This window comes from Crocodylus siamensis, chromosome 2, assembly GCF_052110815.1.
Source record: "Crocodylus siamensis isolate JL-2025a chromosome 2, ASM5211081v1, whole genome shotgun sequence".
NCBI lineage: Eukaryota > Metazoa > Chordata > Crocodylia > Crocodylidae > Crocodylus > Crocodylus siamensis.
In genome coordinates, this window is record NC_143396.1 from 183446603 (window position 1) to 183471931 (window position 25329).

Below are 25329 nucleotides of genomic sequence, written 5' to 3' on the forward strand. Positions count from 1 at the left end.
TTATTTAGGAGCAGTGAGGTTACATTAACAAAATATGTGATTGGCAATTAATGCTTTTGCATTGGTGAATGTTGCTTGTAGAAATGAACTTGATGCAATTGTTACTAGTTGAAGTCTTGGGCCTGTGTTACAGAGAAGTTCACATTAAAAAATCCCTTCTGTCCTTAAAATCTGTGACTCAGTGTTTTTTTAGATTTGGGTCATTTTGACCCTTTAAGTTTTACCCTACGTGTTTATTTAATTTAACACAACGTTATTTCACATCATGTATTATACTTTATCTTCTGTAGATCAAAAGATTAAATGGGATTTATGGCTGACTGAAGACTGCACAAGTTTTCTGAAACTCTTAAAGGACGTCTTTTGTGTAAAATGGGGGTTTCTTAAAATTTAAGTGTTGGTTGAGAGATGAATTTGGGATACAGCACTACATCACCAAAGCTTTGCTATTTGGGAAACTGGCTTTTACCTGTATTAAACCTAACTGAATCCTACATGGATGGCCTCTGAATCAGGAAAAGGTCAGAAAATGTGGAATAACCCAGAAGATTTGATGTTGTTAGCAGTCTGTGAAAGCTGATTATTTAAACAAAAGGACAGCGATTTCACATTGGCTTTCGTGCAGTAGTCACAAGCATAGGATGCTTCCACTGTGTTCCCGAATGAAACCTGTTGGGCTCCATGGAACCCCCTGTATCAGAAAGCAGTGTTACCATAGGTATGTGCTCCTGTAATGTATGCAGGAAAGTCACTCCTATATGGGACTTCCTGTTCTTTTTAGCGCAGTTCCATTATACTGGAGTCTATGGGATTATTACCCAAAAGGTGGATACTTCAGAATGCACAGAAGTTCAAATAGTATACAGAATGTCTTAAAATGTCTATTTCCTCCAGATCTGGCATCTCCTGAAAGCCCAACGGGACCCTGCCTTTCCACTACCAGAGGACAGGCGCCAGTCTGTGAGCCGCCAGCCTTCCTTCACATACTCAGAGTGGACAGAGGATAAAAATGAAGATGACTTTCTAGATCTGGATCCAGTACCAGAAACACCAGTCTTTGACTGTGTAATGGACATCAAAGCAGAGACAGATCCAACAACTCTAACAGTTAAATCTGTGGGGTTGCAAGAAAGGTAGGACAGTTTTGTTGGGAGGGGCAAAAAATTTAGGAGGACCAGTTTACCAGATGTACTGAGTTTTGAATTTCAAACTGGACCAGACTAGTAGTATAATGATATTATAGTGTTTCATTTTGTAATGCCAGTGCTGCATGGCCTACTAATTTAATTTTCTTTTTGTTTACAGACCTAGTCACAGCTGTAAGCTATATTAACTATTAACATACGTGTACTTACACATGCATGTCACTAGTTACATCTAAAAGACCCATCTGTGTTTGGTCAAGGTCTCATTACCTAAAGTGGTAACTATAACATCTAATAGATTTTGCTATAAGGCTGTCTGTCACTGTTTCCAATTCAAATATTTCCCATATTTTACTGCTTAGTGCCACTAATGTTCATGGATTACTCCTTTTCCAGAAACTAACTATTATACATGTCTTGCCTTTTTGCAGTAATGGTGTTATCAGTGGGTTGCTCCCAAAGTCAAAATGTCCTTTGGCCTATAACCTGATAGAACAGCTATGGGTTTAATTTAATATTCATTCCTTGTGCTACTTCTTACTTCTGACTGGCAGGTCTACTTCTTACAGGGATTTGCTCTGGTGGGGAAGGAGGGGGAGAGAGTTTTAAAATGAAAGGATGGAGGAAGGCCATTGGGTTGGCCTTTGTGGCCTTCTTTTTTTTTTTCCATCCATATTTCTGGTATTGTTTAGCAAGCAGAAGGGTCAGGGATGTACCTGAACTGTAGGATGTGTGCAGTGGAGTGAAAGAAGCTTTGAAGGTGTTACTGAGTGTTCAGCTGGCCTGAATTATGTCTGAGACACTCATGCTCAGGATTGTTTCACTGTGACATTCTGAAGACAGAGTGTGTGTAACGGAAAGAGGAATGAGGCTGCACTGAAATACACCAAGGTCAGCACATCTGATTACTACAGAGGAGGCTGAGATAAGGATCTTATCCAACTTCCTCTTCATCTCAGTGCAGTCACTGGCAGCCTGAGTCTTATCAGTTTCTTCACTGCCCATATCTCTTTCTCTTTCCACCTGTCTTTCTTTCTTTCAGTTGTCCCTGTCAAACAGATACAGTAGGATTTTGCGGATGGAAATCCTAGACAGGTGAGCTCTGCAAAAACTTTGTTTGAGAGCCAAGACGGTGATCTTAGGAATAAGATTATCAAAGGTTGTAGCTGTAGTAAACATTGTCCAGTTTTATTCCGGTATTATCAGGTTTTACCAGAGATGTTAGCTAATAGTTAATTCACCATCTGAAGCTTAACTCTGGATGTACACAAAATAAATTAGATAGTTTAAGTGTCTGCTACATGGTGAATTTTCAAAGCTAAATGATAGAAACACTTTTGAGTTTTTCTGTAGTTCAGAGTTCTGTGGCTTCATTTAGATTGGTTTAGAATGCTTTTAGGTCTTAACGTTGAATACATTTTTACATTCTTTGCCGTAAAACACCCTAAGTTGTCTATTCTGTTCTCTTGCTCTAAAATGTGAAGTAAGTGACCTGATCATGACCTGGTGCGCATATAATTCAGTGAACATTTTGTCATTGTTCTCAGCAGGAACAGTATGGTCATCTGTGCATGCCACCTTCCCTTGATTGCTTTCTACACTTACTCATAGAAAGATTTATTGCTGCTCTTTTGTCAGGTTACAGCTCACCAGTAAGAAATGTACAAACCAGTTTTGTTCATCAGAAGTAATTAACGTCAATATAGATTTTGCAGCAATAATAAGATTGTTAAGTCAGTTGTTCTGGGAAAAGAGGAGGTAACTGCCTAAGAGTCCTTCTCCTACAAAAAGTGTGTGCATTTGGAAAATAAAACAATCCAGTAGTCCCAACATAAATGCGTGCTTGGAAAATCCTTGGAAAATGGAGTACTGTTTCACTCACAGCAAGCTTTAGGCAGTCTCAATTCTCATGTTATTGTGTTAAATTATCGGTCCACCCCTTCTCTTATCCATCCTTCCTCTTCACCAATTTCCACCACTCATTCACCTGAACCAGATGCCATTTATACCCGAGAAAGGCATTCCATTCATTCTATTACTTAAATAACATATAGAATAAAGAATAAAATAGATAATATACAATAATATCCATACTAATAGCATTTATATTTGTATCACTGCTATCACTCATTTCAAACATCACTCTTCTGTTTTTAAGATGGAGGAATTCTCTCATTTTCTTGTATGTGAAGGTAAAGATGACAGCCTTTACATATGTAGCCCCCATTATCTTGAAAGAACTGTAATTACTACAGCCACAACTAGAATGTAATCACTTTCGTGACAAAACACGCTCATCCTTATGTAGCTGCCAGGAACACTACACAGCACTTTAGGACAGAGAGTAAAAATGACTCTTTAAATGAAACAGTATGAGAGACTATAATTAGGTAAACTATAAGTTATCAGAACTGGAATTTGACCGGGATTTCAGTTAACATGCCAGAATTTTGTGGAAATTACCATTAAATATGCAGTGACAGTCTGTGTTTAGTACTTCAGCTTTTTGTCTCATCCAAGGTCTTTCCTCTATGGCTTGTGTTGGGGTACTCTCACTCAGAGATGGCTAGGTCAGATGACTTTTGGTGATCAGCAACACTATTACTTGGTCAGTAAACTGAGCTCCTCTTTCACCCTTGAATCATACATATACACACATGCATAAACATACAAATATACATATATATATTTACTTCCAGCAACTAAGGAACATGTCTCCACAGTAGCCTCAGACTGCCAGTTTGAGAAGGAGTCAAATACATCTGTCACAGGGCTATATATAGAGCATTACAATAGAGTCAGAGCGGTCAGCTTATCGTATTATATTTAAAAGCTTTTCTTTCAGTACAGATTCACTGAGGGCATTTGAGTTTAATCTTTGACTGTGTTTGTGAAACTTTCAGAAATTTGGCTGTATATCTGTATCTATTCAATCAGCAATATAGGATCAGTTCAGGAGACATTAAAACTTCTCTTTCATTACTACTAGTGCAAAGCAAATTCAAAGTATTTCGACATTTTCATTCTATTGCTTGAATAAACTATAGAGATTATAATAGTTGCTATACTAACATAATTGTTAATGGGATGGGGTTTACATCTGTTTCCCTTTATCCACTTCTGTTGTGGTAGAGGAAAACCTTTTCAAAAAGAGATGATCCACCCTAAGAGATTAGATTTCCATATCCTTACTCATGTTGAATTAACTAACTGTTTTTTCCCCCATTACATCACTTGGACTAATACTTAAAAACTGTTTGTCATACATAAGGAAGATGGGTCTGGCCTAATAAAAAAGAAAAACACATTTTCAAGTGTGGGTGGCTAATATTAAGTATCTCTCTCCATATTTAGGCATCCAGATAAGTGTGGTCTAAATTGCGGGAAGACTGCTGCACCTTCCCTGAAGCTGTCTGCTTAGTGCCTTTGAGAAGTGGGTTGCTTCTGTTTCAGTAGCTAAATCAGCAGAACGCTGCCTAACTATAGTCCCTCAAGTTTTGAAAATGTTCCTACAGATGGCAGGAGATCTTGCCTACACTAACAAATATCCACAAGTCAAGAATGGCCATCGGCAGCCCAAATGCTGAACATTTGCCTACAATTGCCACCAAACTGTCTTTAGTACTGATTCAGCTATACTGATTCCTGATGCCTAATGTCAGAAACCAGTCAGCATTTTCTATGGTAGGCAGCCTCTAATAAAAGTTCAGAAACCCGCACTGAAACCATCAAAGCCACCCTTGCCTCAGTGAAAGTGTGTGAAGCCAAATAGAAAGTAATTGTGTTTTTAATGATTATAGGGTCTTCCACACTATCTGCAAACCTCATGTTTTCACATGCTGCCCTCTTTTGCAGGAGGGGGTCGAATGTCTCACTCACATTGGACATGTGCACTCCAGGCTGTTCTGAGCAAGGCTTTGGCTACATCATGTCCCCAAGAGAACAGTCAGCCCGAGAATATCTCCAGACAGCAACAAGCATCCTTACTGAAGAGGAGCTGCACAAGAAAGCACTAGATCCTTTCATACTCCAAGCAGAATTTTTTGTGAGTATTTGACTTCTCGGTTTCTGAGAAATGATGTCAATGGCATCTGAGAAATGGGACATTGCCTCCTTTCTGGGAGCCTCTCTAGGACCTGCAGTGAGTTCTTCTGGAAGACCAAATGAATTAACACTTCATTTTTCATAGTAAAGTGCTTTATTTAGCCTCCATGTTAAATATACATTGACATGCCTGTGTTTGAAAGCTTTTTGCTGTTTCTCTATTTGCAAGCTATATCACTAGTCCAGCTTTAGTTTCAGGTATCTTCTTTTTTTCCTCCTCAGGACGTTACTTTTTAACAGCAATTTTACAGTCTTTCATCCTCCCTTGAATTCAACCCAGAATGTCCATTGTACATGTTGGCAGAATGTTATCAGACTGATTGAAGAACAGGATTTTTGTGTCACAGAGACTTTGCATCCCCTTAGAAAGTGTTTGTGAGGGATTAGCTGCTCTTTTAGTTGATAGTGTGAGTCTAAAACTTTTCCCCTGATGTCCTTTCTATAACATTTTTCCTGACCTTATATATCAATTCTTAATTTTGGAGACAGGATTTCTAGTCCCACTTTTGGATTAAATATGGGTACACTGCTTACAGATCAAAGAAACAAGAAAAGGCCAACTACTTTTAACTGCGTGGCAGCTTTTCAGTTTCTATGGGCTCCATGGCTGCTTCTTTCCCAACTGCTTAAATCCCCACAGTCTTGAACTTTGTCATTTTTGCCAGGACAGAGTATGTTCAGAGTAGTGCAATGGGTGTGTGAGAGTGGAGGATTGATTCAGAAGGCTCTTACGCCCACTTTGCATGGCTGCAAAGGTGTCAAGTAATCAGGTCCTTTTTCTGTTTCACCCACACCAAACTCCATGCCTCTTTTCATGCTGGGCTGCTGTAGAACACACAGCTGGGAACAAAATAAATTAATGCTAACCTAGTCAGCATTTTCCTAAGCACAGAGTCCCACCAGATCAGCAGGAAGGTGGCATGTTACGCATCTATCCCTTTAACCCACCCACTCCCTGACATCAGAGGACTTTTAGAGAAACGATGAAAAGAATGGACTGACCTTCCAGAGTTCCCCCATCCACTCCCCACTCTGCCAATAATTTGTAGGTTTTCTTGCCCTTCACAAACAGAAGCAAAGAAGAGTCTTTGAGCCCCAGTTTCCAGATACAACACCAAACTTCTGTAGTCCTTACTTATTTTTCATTTTGTTTTCATTCAGTCCCTAGTTCCCGTTGAAGACAAGCTAATTAGAGATCTCAAGGTTTGGCTGTGGGGGAAGAAAAAGGATTCTTTCTTTTCTTTTCTTTTTTTGGTCATAATACAACTAATTCTTAGATACATTCTAAACAATGCTAGCTGATGATTCTGGCTGCAAGAAGAAATTCTGGTCAGTTTTGTTTCCAGTTTTAACTTGCATGTCTGTCAAAAAGAACCCCTAAATCGCTGGATTTTCTATAGGACCAAATGGGAGCTAATGTGTACAGGCTTTGTTTGCAAATGTTCCATTAAATAAAAGCACAAAGATGTGGCCCTTCTGTCAAGCTTCACCCCATCCTTCCTCGAAATCACTGATTAAAAGGGATAGGGAAAACAAGAAAAAACAACACATGGCTGAACATAAAAATATTAGGTAAAGCAAAGATCAGAAAAACAGAGCATATGCGGAGCAGAATCCACCACAAAAATTATGGTCTCCATTCTGTCTAATTTAGTCTACTTCTTTAATTTTTTAGTGTTGTTGTTGTTAGCAAAGATAGGAGGTTAACAATCCTGAAGACTTGAACATTTTGTTTATATGCAGAAGAAGGAAAACAGGCAGAACTAGAATGAGCCTTGTCAGTGTATCTCCACCCTGTCCTGGAGGGACTACATCTCAGAATTCCCCCTCAACCATAATATGCAGTCCTCAGCTCCCTCCTGAGGCTGTTTTGCTTCCAGCATGCTAATTATGCGTGCTATTGCCAGTAAGCATACAGCTCCCAACAAACCCTGAATTTCAAATCTGTCAAGCAAAAGGCTCCATCTCCCATTACCAGTCTCCTGGAGTCGCCCTTATGTGGAGGTTTCTAAACAGTAGCCATGTACAGGACCATTTTTAAAAAGCATTGAGGAAGGGTGACTCATAATCACCGAGTACATGCATAGCATGGCATTGTAGACTTCCATCCTCATCTGGCACCCACTGCCACTCCAAGCCTTGCAATTATTTATGTTTGCTGTGACTCAGCCCTTCAGCTGCCCCCTCCAGGATATGAAGGTCCTTAAATTCCCAAAGGAGATGAACAAACAATACTGGTTATCAATACCATGTCCTCTTTTCCTCCTGGGGTTTCTCTTCAGTTCTGCTCTTCTTTTCAGAAGAACAAAACCCAGGGCTTCTCCCTGGAGTCTCCAAGAAGCACTTTTTATTGTGTTGGTTAGGATTTAGTTTAACAGCTTTCTCCCTGATCCAAGAATGAAGTTCTAGGGCCAGATCTCCAAAGGGATTTAGGTGCCTAACCTCTCATTGGTTTCATTGGTTGTGTAGGCACCTAAATATCTCTGGATCTACCCTGGTCCCTCCTGGATTCCCTTATTGTAGAAAATGGAAATGTCGTAGGAAGAGTTAATTCCCTTCCTGAGGGATGAGGAAATGGCATCAACAAGAAGTTGTCAGCCATCTGTGTCTGTGTTAGCAGTTGCAATAAAGCCCTTTTGAGAACAAAAAGTCTCCCTGCCTTTTCCTTCAGCTATGAGAAAGTACACCCCTAAGTTGTAATTCAGAACCCCTTTTGCAGCACATTTTAACTTCACTGCAGGTGTGCCCAGTAATTCAGTTTGCTGATTTACCTCCAGATGCAGTCATGATGAATGACTAGAGTGCTTGCATTAACCCTTTTTTCCTGCTACAACAGACTAGTAACTTGGGCTGCAAATCTGGGTAAGTGAGGAAGGAAGAATGACTGTGAGCTACTTGAACTATAGTAGTATATGTCAGGGTGTGTACAGCACCCATTTTGCTAGTACTGCTTGCAAAAGAGGGAGATAGGGCTAGCCAGATAAGGAGGGAGTAAAAAGTGGGTTATTACTTGATTCCAGCACTCCATACTCACTGGCCAGTGCTTCTGAGTAGGGGTGTGCAAAGCGGGCCCTATTCAGTTTGGATTTGGAGTCAGCCTGAATCAGGGACAGTGATTCAGTTTGTTGATTCGAGTGCAGGGGGCCCTCCATGTGCTCAGCAGTGGACTGGAAATACTTCCGGTCCACTTCCAGGTCTGCTGGGGAGCGTGCTGGGGGACCTTCCCGCGCCTCCTCCTGGTTCAGCAATCAGCTGCAGGGGGGCGCTGGGTGCCCTCCCCCAGACCGAGGAGGGACCATTTGCTGAGCTGGGGCGGGGGGGACGTGGGACCCCCCCCCTCCCCATGCGCTCCCCAGCAAACCCAGAAGTGGACCAGAAGTGCTGGTCTGCTGCTGAGAGTTCTGGAGACCCCCCACACTCCATCCGCCCCAGCATCGCAGCAGTCACAAGCCACCTGGTACTTTAAGGTATATAGAAAAAAACATTTAAACCTGTGTCTATGTCCAAACCTCTGAATCTTTCTGATCAATTTGGAGGGTTCCGATTCAGTTCGAAGGATTAAAGGGTCCTCTGATCTGATTCAGATTCAGAGATTTGGCCACCAAATCGGGCCGAATCTCTGCCAAATTGAATCAGGGACCAAAGCTTCACACAGCCCTACCTCTGAGCTCTTAAGAAAAGTGTTATAATTTGTTACTGATACACTTCAATAAGAAATTATTACTTTCCACCCTTACCAAGTAGAAGAAACAGTAAGGGCTGTGCTTCAGAGCAGCATACCCAAAGGCAGAGGTACAATTACGCTATCTTAACAGCTGCCAGGGAGGACTTGCCACTCATGAACAATGCGTTAGTAGATCTGGTATAATTGTCCTGCCTGTCTGCTCTTATTCTGCAGTAAGTGAAAGCAAACCTCAGTAATTTTACCTCTGAATGAAACAAGAAGTGAATTATTGTGATCTAACTTCACATATTACAGGATAGGAGTAGACAAACCCAATATTTAGTGTGGTGCAGCTGAATCCATCATCAGTCTCCATCTTCACCTTTTAAAATACTGTATTGATTTCATCTGTTCATGTCCTGAGATATAGTGCTTCTGGGGCTGCTCGTGTGGCATGAAGTTAAGTATTGTTCCTTGCTCAGGTCTGTTTCTAATGTCCCAATCCAGTCCTAATAATATTAAGCACTAACATAATGCCGTAGTATGCATTACTCAATGAATTAGTCATCAGGAGCATTTTCGTATTCATAATTTGAGAAATGAAAGCCATGGACACAAAAAGGAAACCATCAATCATGTTGTGGAGGTAAATTGCTAGAAGTACTGTGCCATATGTCTCAGCTGACTTCATTACTGCTTCGCCTTCATAGTCAAGATGTAATAGTTTGGGTTTTTTTCCTCTTGTGAATCTATTAATGCAGTCTACTGTGCATCTTCCAATAGGAAATCCCAATGAACTTTATTGATCCAAAGGAATATGATATTCCAGGCTTAGTGAGGAAGAATCGCTACAAAACAATTCTTCCAAGTAAGTTCCAAACCTATTTTATAATTCTGCAAATTAATGATGCAGTATTCATCAAAGTTTCAGTATTATTTTCTTTCATTTTTTAGAATACCTTTTATAAAAACTTTCCTTTTCAGGATATTTTTACCATGCTTTGACAATTATTACCAAAGGTCACATTTACAAAACACATAAATCACTTTTAAGGTTGTTTTTTTTAAATATAATGAGTTAGCCACATAGGGTGCCTATAGCCTCAGTGTCTCCCGTATTCAGTGTCTCTGTGCTTCAAAATGGTGGTGGAGGGTGTTTTAACTAAGGCTTATCAACCAAGCTTTAGTTAAAGCCAGAATTTAGAAGTGCAGGACACTGTATACATGACATACTGTGGGTGCTTTAATTAGAGAGGCTCCTGAAAGCTTCATTCACTTTGAGAAGCTACAATAAATTATTTTCTTTACATCGGTGGCATTTTATCTGTAGCCAAAATTCAAGATTTTAAGAAATGTATTGTTTAGGATTAACTTTAGAACCATCACCATTGTCTGCTGTGTCATATTTAAAGAAGCTTTGGAAATGGATACAATGATCTGAACTTGCACATTTTTCACAGATCCCTCTCATTCACTTTTAGCTCGTGTTGAATAGATGCCACCACCAATCACCACTGTGACCTTTTCAGGGCAGCGCAGGTGGTTCAGAGTGCTAGTTCAGCTCCGGCAAAGGTTAAGAAGATATATGCTTATCCATACAAATCAGATTATTCCACATGACTGGAAATCATGGAAGAATGGGCTTTATATCAACTTCCAGCTCTCAGAATTGCAGAAATCTCATGCAGATTGGCCTTTTGAGTAATATTTGGACATTTCCAGCTGGGACCAAACATTTCAGAACCTCTCTGTGAAGATATGTTGATGATTTGAGTGATTCATGATTCAGTCATTAACTCACTATATAGATGGAGCTAGGTAGATTTTCAAACACGAGTTAAGATGTTCAGTGCCTCCACTTTGGAGACCCAGATTGAAATACTTTAAAGTAGCCTGATTTTTGGAGTGGCTTTTAGCATTTTTGGGGGGAGGGCATAAGGAAGGCATGAGCCACCTTTGTAATCAAGTCCCTGTTGATTTGTCCCCTTATATTCTACTTAATTCCTCCTTAGGTCACTCTCCAGGTATTTTGTTATCATAGTATCATAGTAGGTGGGGTTGGAAGGGACCTAAACAGATCATCAAGTCTGACCCCCTGCCTTGGACAGGAACGGGTGCTGGGGTCACATGACCCCAGTCAGGTGTCTATCCCGCCTCCTCTTAAAGACCCCCAAGGTAGGAGCCACCCTAACCATAAAGTAATTCCTCCGGATATCTAGCCTGAACCTCCTCTCTATCAACCTGTGGCTGTTATTCCTAGTTACCCTGGGTGGTGCCCGGAGGAACAGGGCATCTCCTATTCCCTGCTGATCCCCCCAGGTGAATTTGTAGATGGCCACCAGATCCCCTCAGCCTTCTCTTGTGGAGGCTGAACAGGTTTAGGCCCTCTAGTTTCTCCTCATATAGCCTGCCTTGCTGCCCCCGATCATGCAAGTGGCCCTCTGGACCCTCTCTTCATCTCTCTTGAAGAGTAGCACCCAAAACTGGACGCAGTACTCCAACTGCAGCCTGGCCAATGCTGCATAGAGGGGAAGGATCACCTTCCTGGACCTGCTTGTGATGCATCTGTGGATGCAGACAAGGTGCGGTTAGCCTTACTGACAGCTTCCTCGCATTGGCAGCTCATGTTCAACCTGGAGTTGACAATGACTCCAAGATCCCTTTCTGCCTCTGTGCTGACAAGAAGGGAGTTCCCCAGCCTGTAGGTATGCTGCTGGTTCCTTCTCCCTAGATGTAGCACCCTGCACTTGTCCGCCTCGAATTCCATCCTGTTCTCATCTGCCCACCCCTGCAACCTGTCCAGATCTAGCTGGATTCTGTCTGTCCCTTCTGGCGTGCCCACCTCACCCTACATCTTGGTGTCATCAGTGAACTTGGACAACGTGCTTTCCACCCCTTGTCCAAGTCATTGATAAAGATGTTGAACAGTGCAGGCCCACGGACCAAGCCCTGGGGAACCCCACTGCTCACATCCTTCCAGGTCAAAAACGACCTGTCAACCACCACTCTCTGTGTGACCGTCCAGCCAATTAGTCACCCATCAGACTGTAGGCATCAATGCTGCAGTCACCTAGTTTTCTTATGAGAATGGCGTGAGAGACAGTGTCAAAGGCCTTCTTAAAGTCCAGGAAGACAGCATCCACCCCCACGCTTTTGTCCAAGGACTTTGTTACCTGATCATAAAAGGAAATAAGGTTAGTCTGACAGGATTTTCCCTTAATGAATCCATGTTGGTTCCCCCTGAGCATGATCTCCCCTTCTGGTCCCTCGCAGATGTGCTCCTTGATAATTTTCTCAAAGATCTTCCCCAAGACTGAGGTAAGATATGAACTCAGGCTCAGTTTTCCAAAATCTGCTAACAGTCATTCTTATTTCTGAGCTTTGTCTCGATTAAAAAAAATGGTTCCCAATTCTTGACTGGATCTGAAAATTAACAATTACTTGAGTCAAAATTGTTTGCAAAGGGTATTTAGCTTCTGATTTCAGAATGAGCTGTACCTATCGAAGTTAACATCCCTATGTCACTGGCCTGATAAGGATGACTAGAGCCTAGTATGTAAAAGGATCCACCACTATCACCTCTACTGTAATTCTTTAAATATTGTTCTGTGTCCCTAAAATTGGAAGACACCCAATGTTAGTTTAGGAATGAAAAATGGTATAGGCACTGAGGAGACCTAAGAGCAGAGCTCTTCACTCCCTTCTTGTCACAAAAGTGAGTTATTTGACTGTCCACAGCACCAAAGAGAAGAAAGTGTTGGGAACATAATGTTGCAGGCTTAAGTGGTGAGGGACTGGGCTCAGGTCTACTGATTCCACTCACTGCTTAATTTCCAGACTAATCAAACACAACTTTTGCTGCCTTATGGCACCCCCCAAGGCCCCTCTAAGTTCTGGCCTGCACCAAGGAGTAATGGAAGGAAGTGCTGACCATGCTACCATGCACAATGGCAATCAAATATGACATTCAGTTTATACCAGGAAGCAGCAGGCTTTTGATAATGAAAGCAACAATGAAAGCAAACCATGTTGCCCTATTTTTTTGAATACCTACAATTTTCTAACCAGCTGTATTCTCCAGAAGTTTTTGAGGCAGTTATCACTGAAAGGTAAGCAGGCACTTAACATAATGATCAGTTACTTCCAACCCTAGAGTTAATTGTACTCAGTGAGAGACATGCTAATAAGGTCTAATTCAGCTAATATATATTTATTTTGTAGTAATTTCTTTTGCAGATTCCCAGTTTTGTTAGTGGTGACGGTAGAGATGGTTTTGAGGGGTCTTTGTTGGTGGAGGGGGAGGGGTGTTTTATGTTTGAAGAAGTTCCAAATTAATCTGATTAATTCAGATGTTTCACAAGCTGTTGAGTTTGCAAGTTGCACAGACAGTCTGAACCTTCTTCCTTATGGAAGGGTCCTATGAAATTTCACAGAAAAATATAACTTCATAGAGAAGTTATAACATTAGCTTTTTTGTGGTACATGACTAACAGAAGCACTGTTAATCTAGGCCTGGTCTACACACTGGTTTTGCTGTGATACAGCTGTTTCAGTTAGGGGCCCTTTTTACATTTTTACAAAAATAGTTGTACTGGTACAATTGTCATGTGCATGGCAGAGGTGCTTATATTAACATAGCTTTTTACCAAAGGAATGAACTCTACCAATATAATAATTGGTACAATACAATATACCAATGTATCTACCCTAATAGAATAATATAGCTTTAACTATACCTGAGTTTATAAAGCAGTGTAACATGTATGTCTACCTAAGGCCTTAATTTATAACCAAAATATAAGGTTAGAGGTAAAGTTTATAAAACTTAAAAAGTCCTGCCTCAATTCTATCCAGTCCTTCCTCAGGAAAAAGCCCCACTGAAGTCACTGTTTACGAGGGCTCCTATGTAGTACGATGATAGAAATAAACAAATCTAACGGTATTAAAATAGTTTGCTAAAATAATCATTTAATGAATGTAGTCATTAAATTAGCATAAATAAAAACAAATGACTGTAACTTCTCATGAGGTTCAATAAGGAGAAGTGCAAAATCCCGCACTTGAGACAGAACAATCCCATGCACCAGTACAGGCTGGGGTCTAACTGGCTAAGCAGCGACTCTGCAGAAAAGGACCTGGGGGTTAGAATGGACAATAAGATGGATATGAGCCAACAGTGTGCCCTTGTTGCCAAGACAGCTAACAACACTAGGCTGAATAAGTAGGAGCATTGCCAGCAGATTGAAGGAAGTGATTCTTCCCTGTATTCAGCAACGGTGAAGCCACATCTGGAGTACTATGTCCAGTTTTGGGCCCCACACTACAGAAAGGATATGGACAGATTGGAGAGAATCCAGTGGAGTGCAACGAAAATGGTTTGGGGGCTGGGGCACATGAGTTAGGGATAGCGGCTGAGGGAACTAGGCTTGTTTAGTCTGGAGAAGAGAAGACTGAGAGGGGATTTAATAGAAGTCTTCAACTACCTGAAGGGGGTTCCAAAGAAGATGGAACTAGATTGTTCAAGTTGCAGCAAGGGAAGTTTAGGTTAGATATTTAGAAAAAGCTTTCTTACTAGGAGGGTAGTAAAACACTAGAAGAGATTACCCAGAGAAGTTGTGGACTCTATCCTTGGAGATCTTTAAGACCTGGCTAGACAAAGCCTTGCCTGGGATGATCTAATTTAGGATGGTCCTGTTTGATTACGGGGTTGGACTATATAGCCTCCTGAAGACCCTTTGAACCCTGATTTTCTATGATTCACTAAGCTGGAAAAAAAGAAGTTTAGGTTAGATATTAAGAAAACCTTTCTCATGAGGAGGGTAGTAAAGTACTGGAAGAGGCTACCCAGACAGTGTATAGAATCTCCATCTTTAGAGGTTTTTTAAAACCCAGATAGAAAAAGCCCTGTCAGGATGATATAGTTGCACATGGTCCTGCTTTGAGCAAGGGGAGGGACTAGATGACCTGAAGTCCCTTCCAACCCTAATTTTCTATGGGCACCTATATACATGCACCATGGCTGCTCCAACAGCATGTTGAAGCAGACTCAATTAATCAAGTCTTTTGGAGTATGGTAATTACCATGCTCCAGCAGATTCCAGCATCATGTGTCTCAGTGTCCCCACACTGAAAAATGGTGGTGGGGGCACTTTAACTAAAACTCATTTGATGAGCTTTAGTTAAAGTGCCCCCACTGCCATTTCTTAGCACAGTGATGCTGATACACATGGTGCAGTTTGAAAAGGGAACTGCTTGTGAAAAATGTCAGTGATTCCTAAGGTATTCTCAGTATTTTTTTATATTATTATTATTTAGATTGCAGTTATTAGATTGCAGTAACTAATGCCTTATTGGAACTGGGGAAACAATTATGCTCTACCATGGTAATTTTTGGAATCTTCAAGTCACATTATCTCTGTCAGGGGCAATTATGCAGGTTCAGAGGATGATTGAAGAGCCAAACCTTTTCTTTCCATCAGTGGCAGTATGGCTTCCCAATATCCACCTTTAAATATCACTGATATTTGCTGTACCTACAAATGAATGTGTTTGGGTGACTAGCTGTATTACTCAAGACTCAAAAATATTCTTAGGTCATCTTGACTAATAATTATTAACCAATTCCTTATACTTTTCAGATCCTCACAGCAGAGTGTGCCTTACCTCAACCGATCAAGATGATCCTCTTAGCTCTTACATCAATGCTAACTACATCAGGGTAAGAATTCAGCAACTCGCTATGTCAGTATAATATTGTTAGCCACTACTAGCATAAGAACATTCACAATATCTCTTGTTCTTTAAAACCTGTTTTGGGTTTGATGGCTTTTTCTCTCTCTTTTTGTTTTTTTTAATATTACTAACAGGATCTCAGGACCCATCTACATGTGCGTTAATGCACATTTAGTTAATGTGTTAAATCTAGTACCTCCAGGCATGTTTACATGTGCTTGGGGGGCGGGGGTTGCTTTAATTAAAACTTCGCTGCATCTCCTGTATCAGTGTTCCCACACATAAAAATGGCAGTGGGGGTCACTTGAACTAAAGCTTGACATTTTTAAGTGCAGGGATGCTGATACACAAGATGCAGAAGGCTGCTGCAGTGTGGCAATTGCTACACTCCTGCAGACTCGATTAATTGAGTCTGCTCCAATGCGCTGGAATTCCAGTGCATTGAAACAGCCTCCACACTCGTGTATAGGTGCCCTTCTTTGTGAGGTATTAGGAAAATTCTCATGCACTTGTCTTAATGCACATTAACTAAATAGCATGACTTTTTAGTAACATTTTAATGCACATTAAAATAGGCTAATGAACATTAAGGCACACATGTAGACGTGCCCTCAGAGCACAGTTGTAAAGGTTCAGACCAAACAGAAATATGGTTCCTCCATTTTTTTTAAATTTACATGGAGTTCTCTGTTGCACTGGCCTGAACCAAGCAGAACTCTTACCGGCTAGAGAGAGGAGGTGAATTGGCATTATGCCAGAATAATGCCTTCAGGACTTCATCTCAGGTCACTAAAAGACTATCATAGCATGAGTTGTTTCCATTACTATAGTAATGCCAGCAGCTTGTACATCCTGAAATCAAACCTTTTGGCTTGCATGCATGTGTGCGTGCGTGCGTGCGTGCATGTGTGTGTGTGTGTGTGTAAAAGAATGAGAGGAGAACCAGCACAGTAATTTGTGGAATGATAGATACACAAGTAATAATCCCATTGTAGCCAATGGTAGCTGTCCTTGGGAAAAGACTGGATTGTTAAGGCCTTGGCACACATAATGATACTGGTTTATTGTTGCTTTGTTGGCAGGGCTACGGAGGAGAGGAAAAAGTATATATTGCCACTCAGGGACCCATAGTTAATACTGTCAGTGATTTCTGGAGAATGGTGTGGCAAGAGTGTTCTCCTATCATTGTTATGATTACCAATATAGAAGAGATGAACGAGGTAATGAACTTACATGTGAACTGAGTCTCTATCCTACATGGCAGCCTTCATTTCCAGCACTAATGCCAGGTCCCTGGAAACAACTTAGTAAAAGTTGACTGAGTAGCCAAAGCTACAATGCCCTGTGATTGCTCTTTGAAGTCGCTTCTTAAGTTTTCAAAAAACAGGACGCTACCAGATTCAAGCCCTATTGATTTTCTCTATTTAAATATCTGTATTTCATTATTTCTCCTGTATCCTTCCCTCCAGGAAGCTGGGTCTGAATCATCAGACATCCTGGTTATTGAGAGGCAGCAACTAAAAGTGATTTAGATAAGAAGGACTGTCCCTGTTGTTTGATGCCTTTAGGAAGTGCTCCTAGAAAACAGGAATCAATTAAGAAGTATCAAACTTTTTTTCCTAAAAAACAGGAATCAATTAAGATGTATCAAACTTTTTTTTTTAATCACCATCTGCTAGAATTGGATCTGATTAGAATTAGGGCTGTCAAACAATTAAAAAATCTGATTGCGATTAGTTGCTGGCATGATTAAAGAATTAGTTGCAATTAATCGTGATTTTAATCACACAACTAAAAAATTAAAATTATGCAGGTACTTTGCATGGTTGGGGGAGGGGGGTGTGTGTAGGGGGGGGAGTTTGGAGCCCAGAGAGGGGGGTCCCCGCATGCCCTGGCAGGATGTGGGGTACTGTGGGTCAGGAGTGAGGGGTAGCAGCAAGGTTTGTGGGGCTGTGGCTTGGGAGTGAGGGACAGATGCACACATAGACATAAACATAGACACCACCCAGCAGGTAAGTCTGTGGAGGGGGAGGGGTGGGGGGAGAGGAAAGGGGTGTAGGGGGTGCAGATTGAGGCCCTCGCAGTGAGGTGCATCATGGGGCAGGGGCAGTGGCTGGGGTGAATGGGGTCCTAGAACCAGTGTGAGTCATGGGAGAGAGCTGCGGACAGCTCGTCCAGGGGCGTGGGGGGAGAAGGAGCAGGTCCCCATGGTTGTGCACACCTCTGGGGGAGGCACAGGGGGCATGTGCCTCCTGGATTTGTGTGTGGGGTGGTGGCAGGCTTCGCCCTGTGGACTGGGGCTCTGCACCCTGCTGCCCCAGGGGAAGCACCCAAAGTGTGGTTTAGGGATTGGGTGCACTGAGGCGGACGGCTCAGCACAGGACCGCCCCCCACTGGCCTGCCACAGTGGTTATGCACATTACTTTTACCAATCCACCCAGCACAGTTCTGTCCACAGAGTCCTGTGTTTCTACAGTTTGCATGACAGCTATTTTGGGGTTCTGAGGCCAATATCATTACTTCATGCCACAGACTTCCCTGAAAAGTTGCCATGTGAATTGTAGAAGGACCAAAATTTGTAAAAGCAACCAACCTGAGGACAGAAATAAATCTAGACTAAAATTTTTAGAAGTGTCCAAATGACTTAGGGGTCTATGTCCTGTTTTCAAAAATGACTTGGCACTAGATTTTTACAGCTATTTATATATCACAGCATGGCAAGGCAAAAATGATTTAGACCTCTAATCCTCTTCTCAAAAGTGACTTAAGAGCTCGTTTGTCTTGCCTCTGTGCTAAGTCTATAAACACCACCAAGAAGCATGGCCTTCCCACGCTAGTTCACACACTCTGCATACCCCATCTCAGAAATCAAGCAATGTAGACACCTTATTAGAAGCCCTGAAAATGTAGCCTAATCCTGCTCTCAGGCTTGAATTTCAGATATGGTTCTTGATGCGCATCAGGGCCCCTCTAAGGCAGCTACAGCACCTCCTTTTGGGATCTGGCCTGCACAAGCAGGAGTAAGTAAGTGGGGTACATCTCAAAAAGGAGGTAGTAAAGTTTGAAAAGGTACAGAGAAGGGCAACCAAGATGAGCAGGGGTATGGAGCAGCAGCCATGCCAGGAGAGACTGAAAAGGCTAGAACTGTTTAGTTGGGAAAAGAGCAGACTGAGCGGGGATATGATAGAGGTCTATAAAATCATAAACGTTGTGGATAAAGTGAGTAGGGAACTGTTAATACACCAAGTCCCAGGTTACTAGAAGTAGAAAGCACCCACTGAAATTTGCATGACGCAAGTCTAAATCTAACAACAGAAAGTCCTTTTTTCTGCAGCGCATAGTTAACTTGAAGAACTTATTCCCACAGGAAGTGGTGGATGGCAGTAGTAGATCTAGATTCAAAAAGGGACAAGATAAATTCATGGATGATAGATCCATTAGCAACTATTCAACAGAACAGCCAGCAATGAATCCTGTAGCATTTCTAAACCAATAGTGGTAGCTGCCATGGAGGTATGGCAGGGAATAGATCACTCTATATATATCCAGTTTAAAGTGTCCACTCCTGCTACTGTCAGTGGTAAGCTAGTGGGCTAGATGGACCACTGGTCAGTATAGCATTTCTTATGTTGTTATGGTTGTGCCTCTTACTGGGAATTGAGGGCTCAGCTCAGAGCACAGACAAGGCAAATAAAAATGTAAACTTCATTGAAAGAGAGATTTGGATTCTTCAAGCATACGGCTTTTTTGAAAATTTCACCCATGGAGACCTGAGGAGGGAGACGAGCCGAAGAGGAGATAATGTCCTGGACTGTCTTTGTGCTATATAGCTTGCTCACTGTTGTTTTTAGAACTGGAACGTCACACAAGGATTCAAAATAAACTTTGCATCAATGTTTCCTGTTTGCCATCACTGACAGACTCTACTCTGTCAAGTCAGCCTCAGCAAACACTGCGCTGCAATGCTTCTACTACCACAGTAGTGGAGCTTGCTTGCTGTAGCCTATACATCTTAACAGAGAGGTATCTTTCCTGATACCTTTTGTGTCAGCAATTAAATAGTACCATAAATCTCAGCCCTAAATATAGGGTAGGATCTTTCATCCTAACATCTTCCTATAGTCCCATTTTTTCCTGCATGTTAAGCTAAGAACACTAGGCCTCAAAGGTGTGTAGATTCAGAACTGAAACCTTTGTTCTGCCATGACGCTAGTAAAAGAGGTTTTGTGTTCCTACTGTAGGCAATGACTTTGCTAATGTGAGGATGAACAGCTCAGTATCTCAGTACCTGTGTCGCATCCAATCTTAACTGACAGACAGCCCACAGAAATGTGTGGGCGGCCTTACTCCACTCATTTCAGCAGTACAGCATCTGTGCTATTGATAGCTGCTGGCGCATTTGACAATTTTTACAATGGATTCTGCAATTTTGGAGGAGGAGAAGGGGGAAAAATGCAATCTGTGTAAATAATTTTACATTGAGATAATGGGCCAAATTCAGTACTGGTGGTGATTGGGCGGTTCCAAGGAAGGAACAGCACCTGTTTACACCAACAGAGAAGTGGTCCAGTAACACTGTTTGGTTGCTGCTCTTTCTCATGCTTTGATTTTTTTTTTAACTTTTTCCTTAAATTAAAGATGAAAGGCAAAATTGGGATGGTGTTTGCAGAGGTACTGAGAGGGGAAGTTTTTCACAAGCAGCTTCTATTGCTTCCTTTATACAGCCTTGCAAAGACTTCCCACAATAGTAGCCTTGCTGCTTTCACTCTTTACCCTAGGGGAGCCATTTTCAGAGAGCTAGGGAGAAAACAATTATCTGGTCCCATCTAATCCACACCAGTTTATAGGGAAGGTTTATAAATGTCACAGTCTCTGCCATGCTTCTGGGTGGTACAGAGTCCCTATATTCCTCACATACACTAAGCAGGAAGAAACTGCATGTGAAAGACCCAGTCTTTCCCAGTACCATGCCCCCAACCCCAAAATAGTGCTGCTTTCTGTTACCGCTTGCTGAGGGCTCTGGGAAAAAATCCACATTTTACCCTAAATGTGCATTATAGTTTATAGATCTTTTGAACATAATGAATTGCTCTGAAAGAACAACTGTGGTTAAACTGATTTACAGGTAGTATTTTGAAATCACTTTCCTCTGTTGCTTTCTTTCAATTCCTAAGCTTTGATATCCTTTTTTTAAAATTTCAAAATGGATTTTCATGCATAAACTATACTCCAAAGGCATCTCTAACCATGTCCTTTTGTGCAAAAAGGCATGCAGATTACAGTTTTAAATTCAGGGAGTAACAGCTCTTTTTATCAACAGAAAAGTTGCATTGTATATTTCCATAACAATTTATTCACAGCACAGGCATATTAATAATCAAAATGTAGGACATTAATAACTATTAATCATTATAATAACAATAAGCTTACTATGCATGCACAGGATGCAGCCACATTTCCAACTGGCATTCCAAATGAACCTTCAAAATGAGCAGTTACGTCACATTGCACAAACACAGGCCAGGATTTGCACATTTAAATGTGGTACTGTATGCATTTATTTATTTAGTATATTTAATAGTTTTTATTGAACACCAAAAGTGGTTTGAATGAAAAGACCAGAACCTTAAAATGTAGCCCCTGTCTTCAAACTGAAAAATTGTGTTACATCTTAGTATGGAAACAATCTCCATTCTTATTCCTGTGAGCAGGAACTTCACCAATTTCAGAATAGTAAAGAAAACCTCCTTCACCATCTGCTTAAATGCATTTATTTTATGTTTTGTACAGAAATGTACTGAATACTGGCCAGAAGATCAGGTCACCTATGAAGGAATAGAAATCACAGTTAACCATGTCATACAAGCAGATGATTACCGATTAAGACTCATTACCCTAAAGGTAAGACCATTCAAATGCCTTTACAATAACAGAGGAATTCAGTCTAAAACAGGACTGTTCAAAGGGAGCTGAGTATGACCCTACCTGCTGTATACTGCTGAACACATACAACTTTCCATTATGGTAGTCACTGTGTCCCTGCCCAGTTCACAAATGAGTCAGCACTCTAGTACTACAGGTCCGGGGTAGGCAGTCTTTTCCAGCTGTGGGCCAGAATGACTTACCATGGCTTAGAAGTGGGTAGATGGGCTGGTGCTAGGACCCAGCAGCCAGTGTCACTTGTCTCTGCAAAGGCATAAGGAGAACATCTGCAGCTGAAACCTCCCACTGCTGAGTGCTATTGAGGCTGTACCTCCATGGGTTGGATTCATTGGTTCCACAGGCTGGATCTGGTTTGTAAGCCATAAGTTGCCAATCTTGGTATAGGCAGTCAGGGATTTAGCCTGAGTATGTGCACTCTGAAGACTTCCAGGCCATTTGTAATAGGACCTTTCATTTTCATTCACTGGAGAAATCCAGTGAGTCACTCTGTGTGAGTGTCTTCTAAGCTGACTGGTTATTTTAGGGTGGCATTGCAGTTCAGGGATAGTTTCTTGCCTGCTTTAATCCATACTTCATAAGTCCATAGTACAGACATCAGTATTAGTGTAACGTGATAAACCTAGGGATGATGCAGAATGGAACAAAGGCAGCATGGTGCAATGTAGATCATATCCTTAGCTTGTGTAAGGTAAGGATACCTTCATACACTGAATGAGGATTTGGCTGTCTGTGAGGTTTTACATGTCCTAGATTGTACAGGCATCCCAAGAAGCTGTTAATAAGGGAATAGTTTAAAGTATGTGTATAGGGTTTTTTTAATTAAGGTTAATAGCTTAGATGCTGTTGTACTTGTGAAAGTGTTGGGCAGAGTAGCTGGGTGGAGGGGCTGTGAGGCGAGAGGGCTTCGTTCTACCCTTCCTAACTCTAGCCATTCAGAAGCAGCTCTGTGCTAGCTACTCCCTCTCCTCTTCCCCTCCCTTGCTGAGAGCCCCTGTTCCTGCAGGCAAAAGCACCAGCCTAGCCCTGCCCCCACACAAAAACTGTGATCCTAGACCACTGGCGAACTATAGTAAACAGTCCACAGATCACACTCCTCCTCACTCTCTTGGCAATGAAAAGCTTGGAGAAAAGGGCATATGGTGGCCCAGGAGGAATTTTGAAGTTTGACTATGGTTGACTGCACCAAAGATGACTGGATAACATTGTGTTACCTAGATCATTTGTTCTGTATACCTCTGGCCTCTGAGTTATCTTTAGTTCCTCTCCCTAATGCATCTATGAATCTAATTAGTGGTTGTTGATCCAGTAATTCCACCTCTATTCACTGTGACTGATATGTATCATCATAATTATTTGAATTTAGATAAACTGGCACAGAATTCACTTCAAGAAAACATTCTACAATAATCAGATTAAATCACTGATAAGTTCTGCTGAGAATTTCCCCAAAAATATTATTTTTTTTCTGAATACAGAATCCTTCCAACTAACTGAATTAAAACACTTAGCTTTCCCGACTCATACTAGCTAAAATAACCTGTGGATGCATGCATACATACTCAAATACAGACTTGTTTCCTTATACCAGCTACTGTATTACTACTTGCTCTAAAGTACCATTGCCTTTTTATAGCTCATTTTTCATCACTAGATGCTAGAGTCTCAAACTACCTAGTGAATAGGAACAGTCTTATATACATGACCTTTACAGAACTTAGTTCTACCAGCTCCAGCAGTATTACTTCCTCTGCTGAGAACAAGCTTCCTTTCACACATACAGTTTCAAGTCTCATCAACCTTATGCTAACAGGCAGAAAGCCAGCCTTTGAAATCCCATGTTTGGATTTAGAGCCTGAAAAGCCTGTCAGTCATACATTTGGCACAGAAGATGAGGCTAGCATCAGACTCCCAGATAAGTGGGAAGAAAACATTATTTCCAAAAATGTGACAGATTTGCAACAGTCTTAAATACAGCCTATCCCAGACAGTGCAAAACAGCAGCAAGAATAATATCCAGCCTAACTCCAGTCTTCTAGTCTTACAGTCTGAGCTATTTTAGTTATACTGGATCAATAATATTTTCTCAATAGGATCCAAAATCTCTTTCAGAGTACAACATCCACAAGGTTAATCAAAAATGTGCTTAAATACAACAGGTTTTAATATGAACGACTTTTATATTTTGTATTCAAAAATCAAGTTTTGACTAAAACCTTTTTCTCTTTCTTATTTTGATGAAAAGACAAAATAGAAAATATTGATTAAAAAGAATTTGGTGGGGTAGGTTTGGGAAGACTTGCATTGATATTTTGCACAGGAAGTTGATAGCTCTCCCCATTTTCTGACCAGGTGTACTGGTGAGACCTCATTAGTATTAATATGGCTGTAGTGCATCCAAGTCATCCCCTTTTGTACTAGACACTGCATAAAATGATAACAGAGACAGCCCTGAAGAGTTTACAGTCTAAGTGTAAAGCTGTAGACAACAGATAGCTACAACAAAGAGAAGAAGGAAGAGGAGACAATTCTTCTTTTGCTTATCCCTACAAATATAAACCTAGATGCAAATTAGGTCCATCAAATGATCACAATACCATGCTACATAGAGTATTAACACAGTTATCCCCACTGGACATTTTTTTCTTCTTAGAATCATAAAACTTTAGGGTAGGAAGGGACCTCAGGAGGTCATCTAGTCCAGCATTTCTCCACCCATGGGTCGCAAGCATATATGAAATGGTCATGAACATCTGTTACAGGGATAAACATAGGGTCTACTGTGTCTATGGTTACACAGGTTCCCACAAGAAGAGGCCAAATTTAAAACCACTTATTGGATTGGTCTGGCATGTTATTGTCTGATACCCTCAGCCAGCACCAAGCAGAAAAAGGGAGCAAGAGAGCAGCAGATTTCAGATAGAAATGGAGAGAGCAATAGAAAAATATTTAAATTTATTCTTTTTAAAAAACACTTTAATCACAGCCAAGAAATTTGAGCATTATCCTGTGACAAATGACACTGAGGCCTCTGTTGACATTTCATGTCAAGTACATAGTTCCTTTTCCACACAAACTACTCTTTCCACTGGCTATTAACTTTAAGGTCATATCCCCATTGGTTATTCAATTAAGCACTACCTCAGGTTTCAATGAAGTTGATAATCAATTAGTTCTCACCAAGCAGAATGGAAATAAAGGTTTTGTTTAATGAGATGCCATTGCCTGGAACCATTCTTTTGTCATAATGTAGCAATGATGCCTTCCACTCTCTGCTACACTTGCAATCAATGACACGGCAATGAAAGCCACAGAAGCCAGTAATTACATGGGATTCTCCAGTGCTATGGACAGTCTCCCGTATGAAGAGATGGGATGTTTCAGCATCTAAATGGAATAGAAATAGGATGTAATCCATCAACTGCACTCCAAAGGCTGGTGTACATTTGTCAGCAACAGCAACTGAGGATGGTTTATCATTGTTCTCAGGATACCTTCTCAGCAGGCTGAACTAGCTCATGCAAAATCTCTGTGTTTCTGTGGCTTCCTGGTATCGGTAGCTGAGCTAGTTCATTTTCATAGCACTTTGTGGCTGTGGCTGTGGCTGGTGTAGACAACCTCTTAGGCTCTTAAGGTCTCATTTTCAAAAGAGACTTTGGGCCAGGTCCTCAAGATGCTCACAGTGTTTTCAGCCTGAAAAAAATGTCCAAATACCTTTTGACGACCTGGGCCTTAGGCACAAAG

General features: G+C 41.3%; 1 protein-coding gene across 7 annotated transcripts in view; it reads left to right on the forward strand.

Moving 5' to 3' along the window:
• Positions 1-25329, forward strand: part of PTPN5 (protein tyrosine phosphatase non-receptor type 5) — a 138963-nt gene that overhangs the window by 98711 nt on the left and 14923 nt on the right. For all 7 annotated transcript variants that reach the window (XM_090032533.1, XM_090032531.1, XM_090032530.1 and 4 more), the window contains 6 exons: positions 895-1133; positions 5001-5190; positions 9697-9781; positions 15552-15631; positions 16728-16865; positions 21436-21546. In XM_090032533.1, coding sequence (XP_089888659.1) covers positions 895-1133; positions 5001-5190; positions 9697-9781; positions 15552-15631; positions 16728-16865; positions 21436-21546 — 843 coding nt within the window. The remainder of the gene's footprint in view (positions 1-894; positions 1134-5000; positions 5191-9696; positions 9782-15551; positions 15632-16727; positions 16866-21435; positions 21547-25329) is intronic.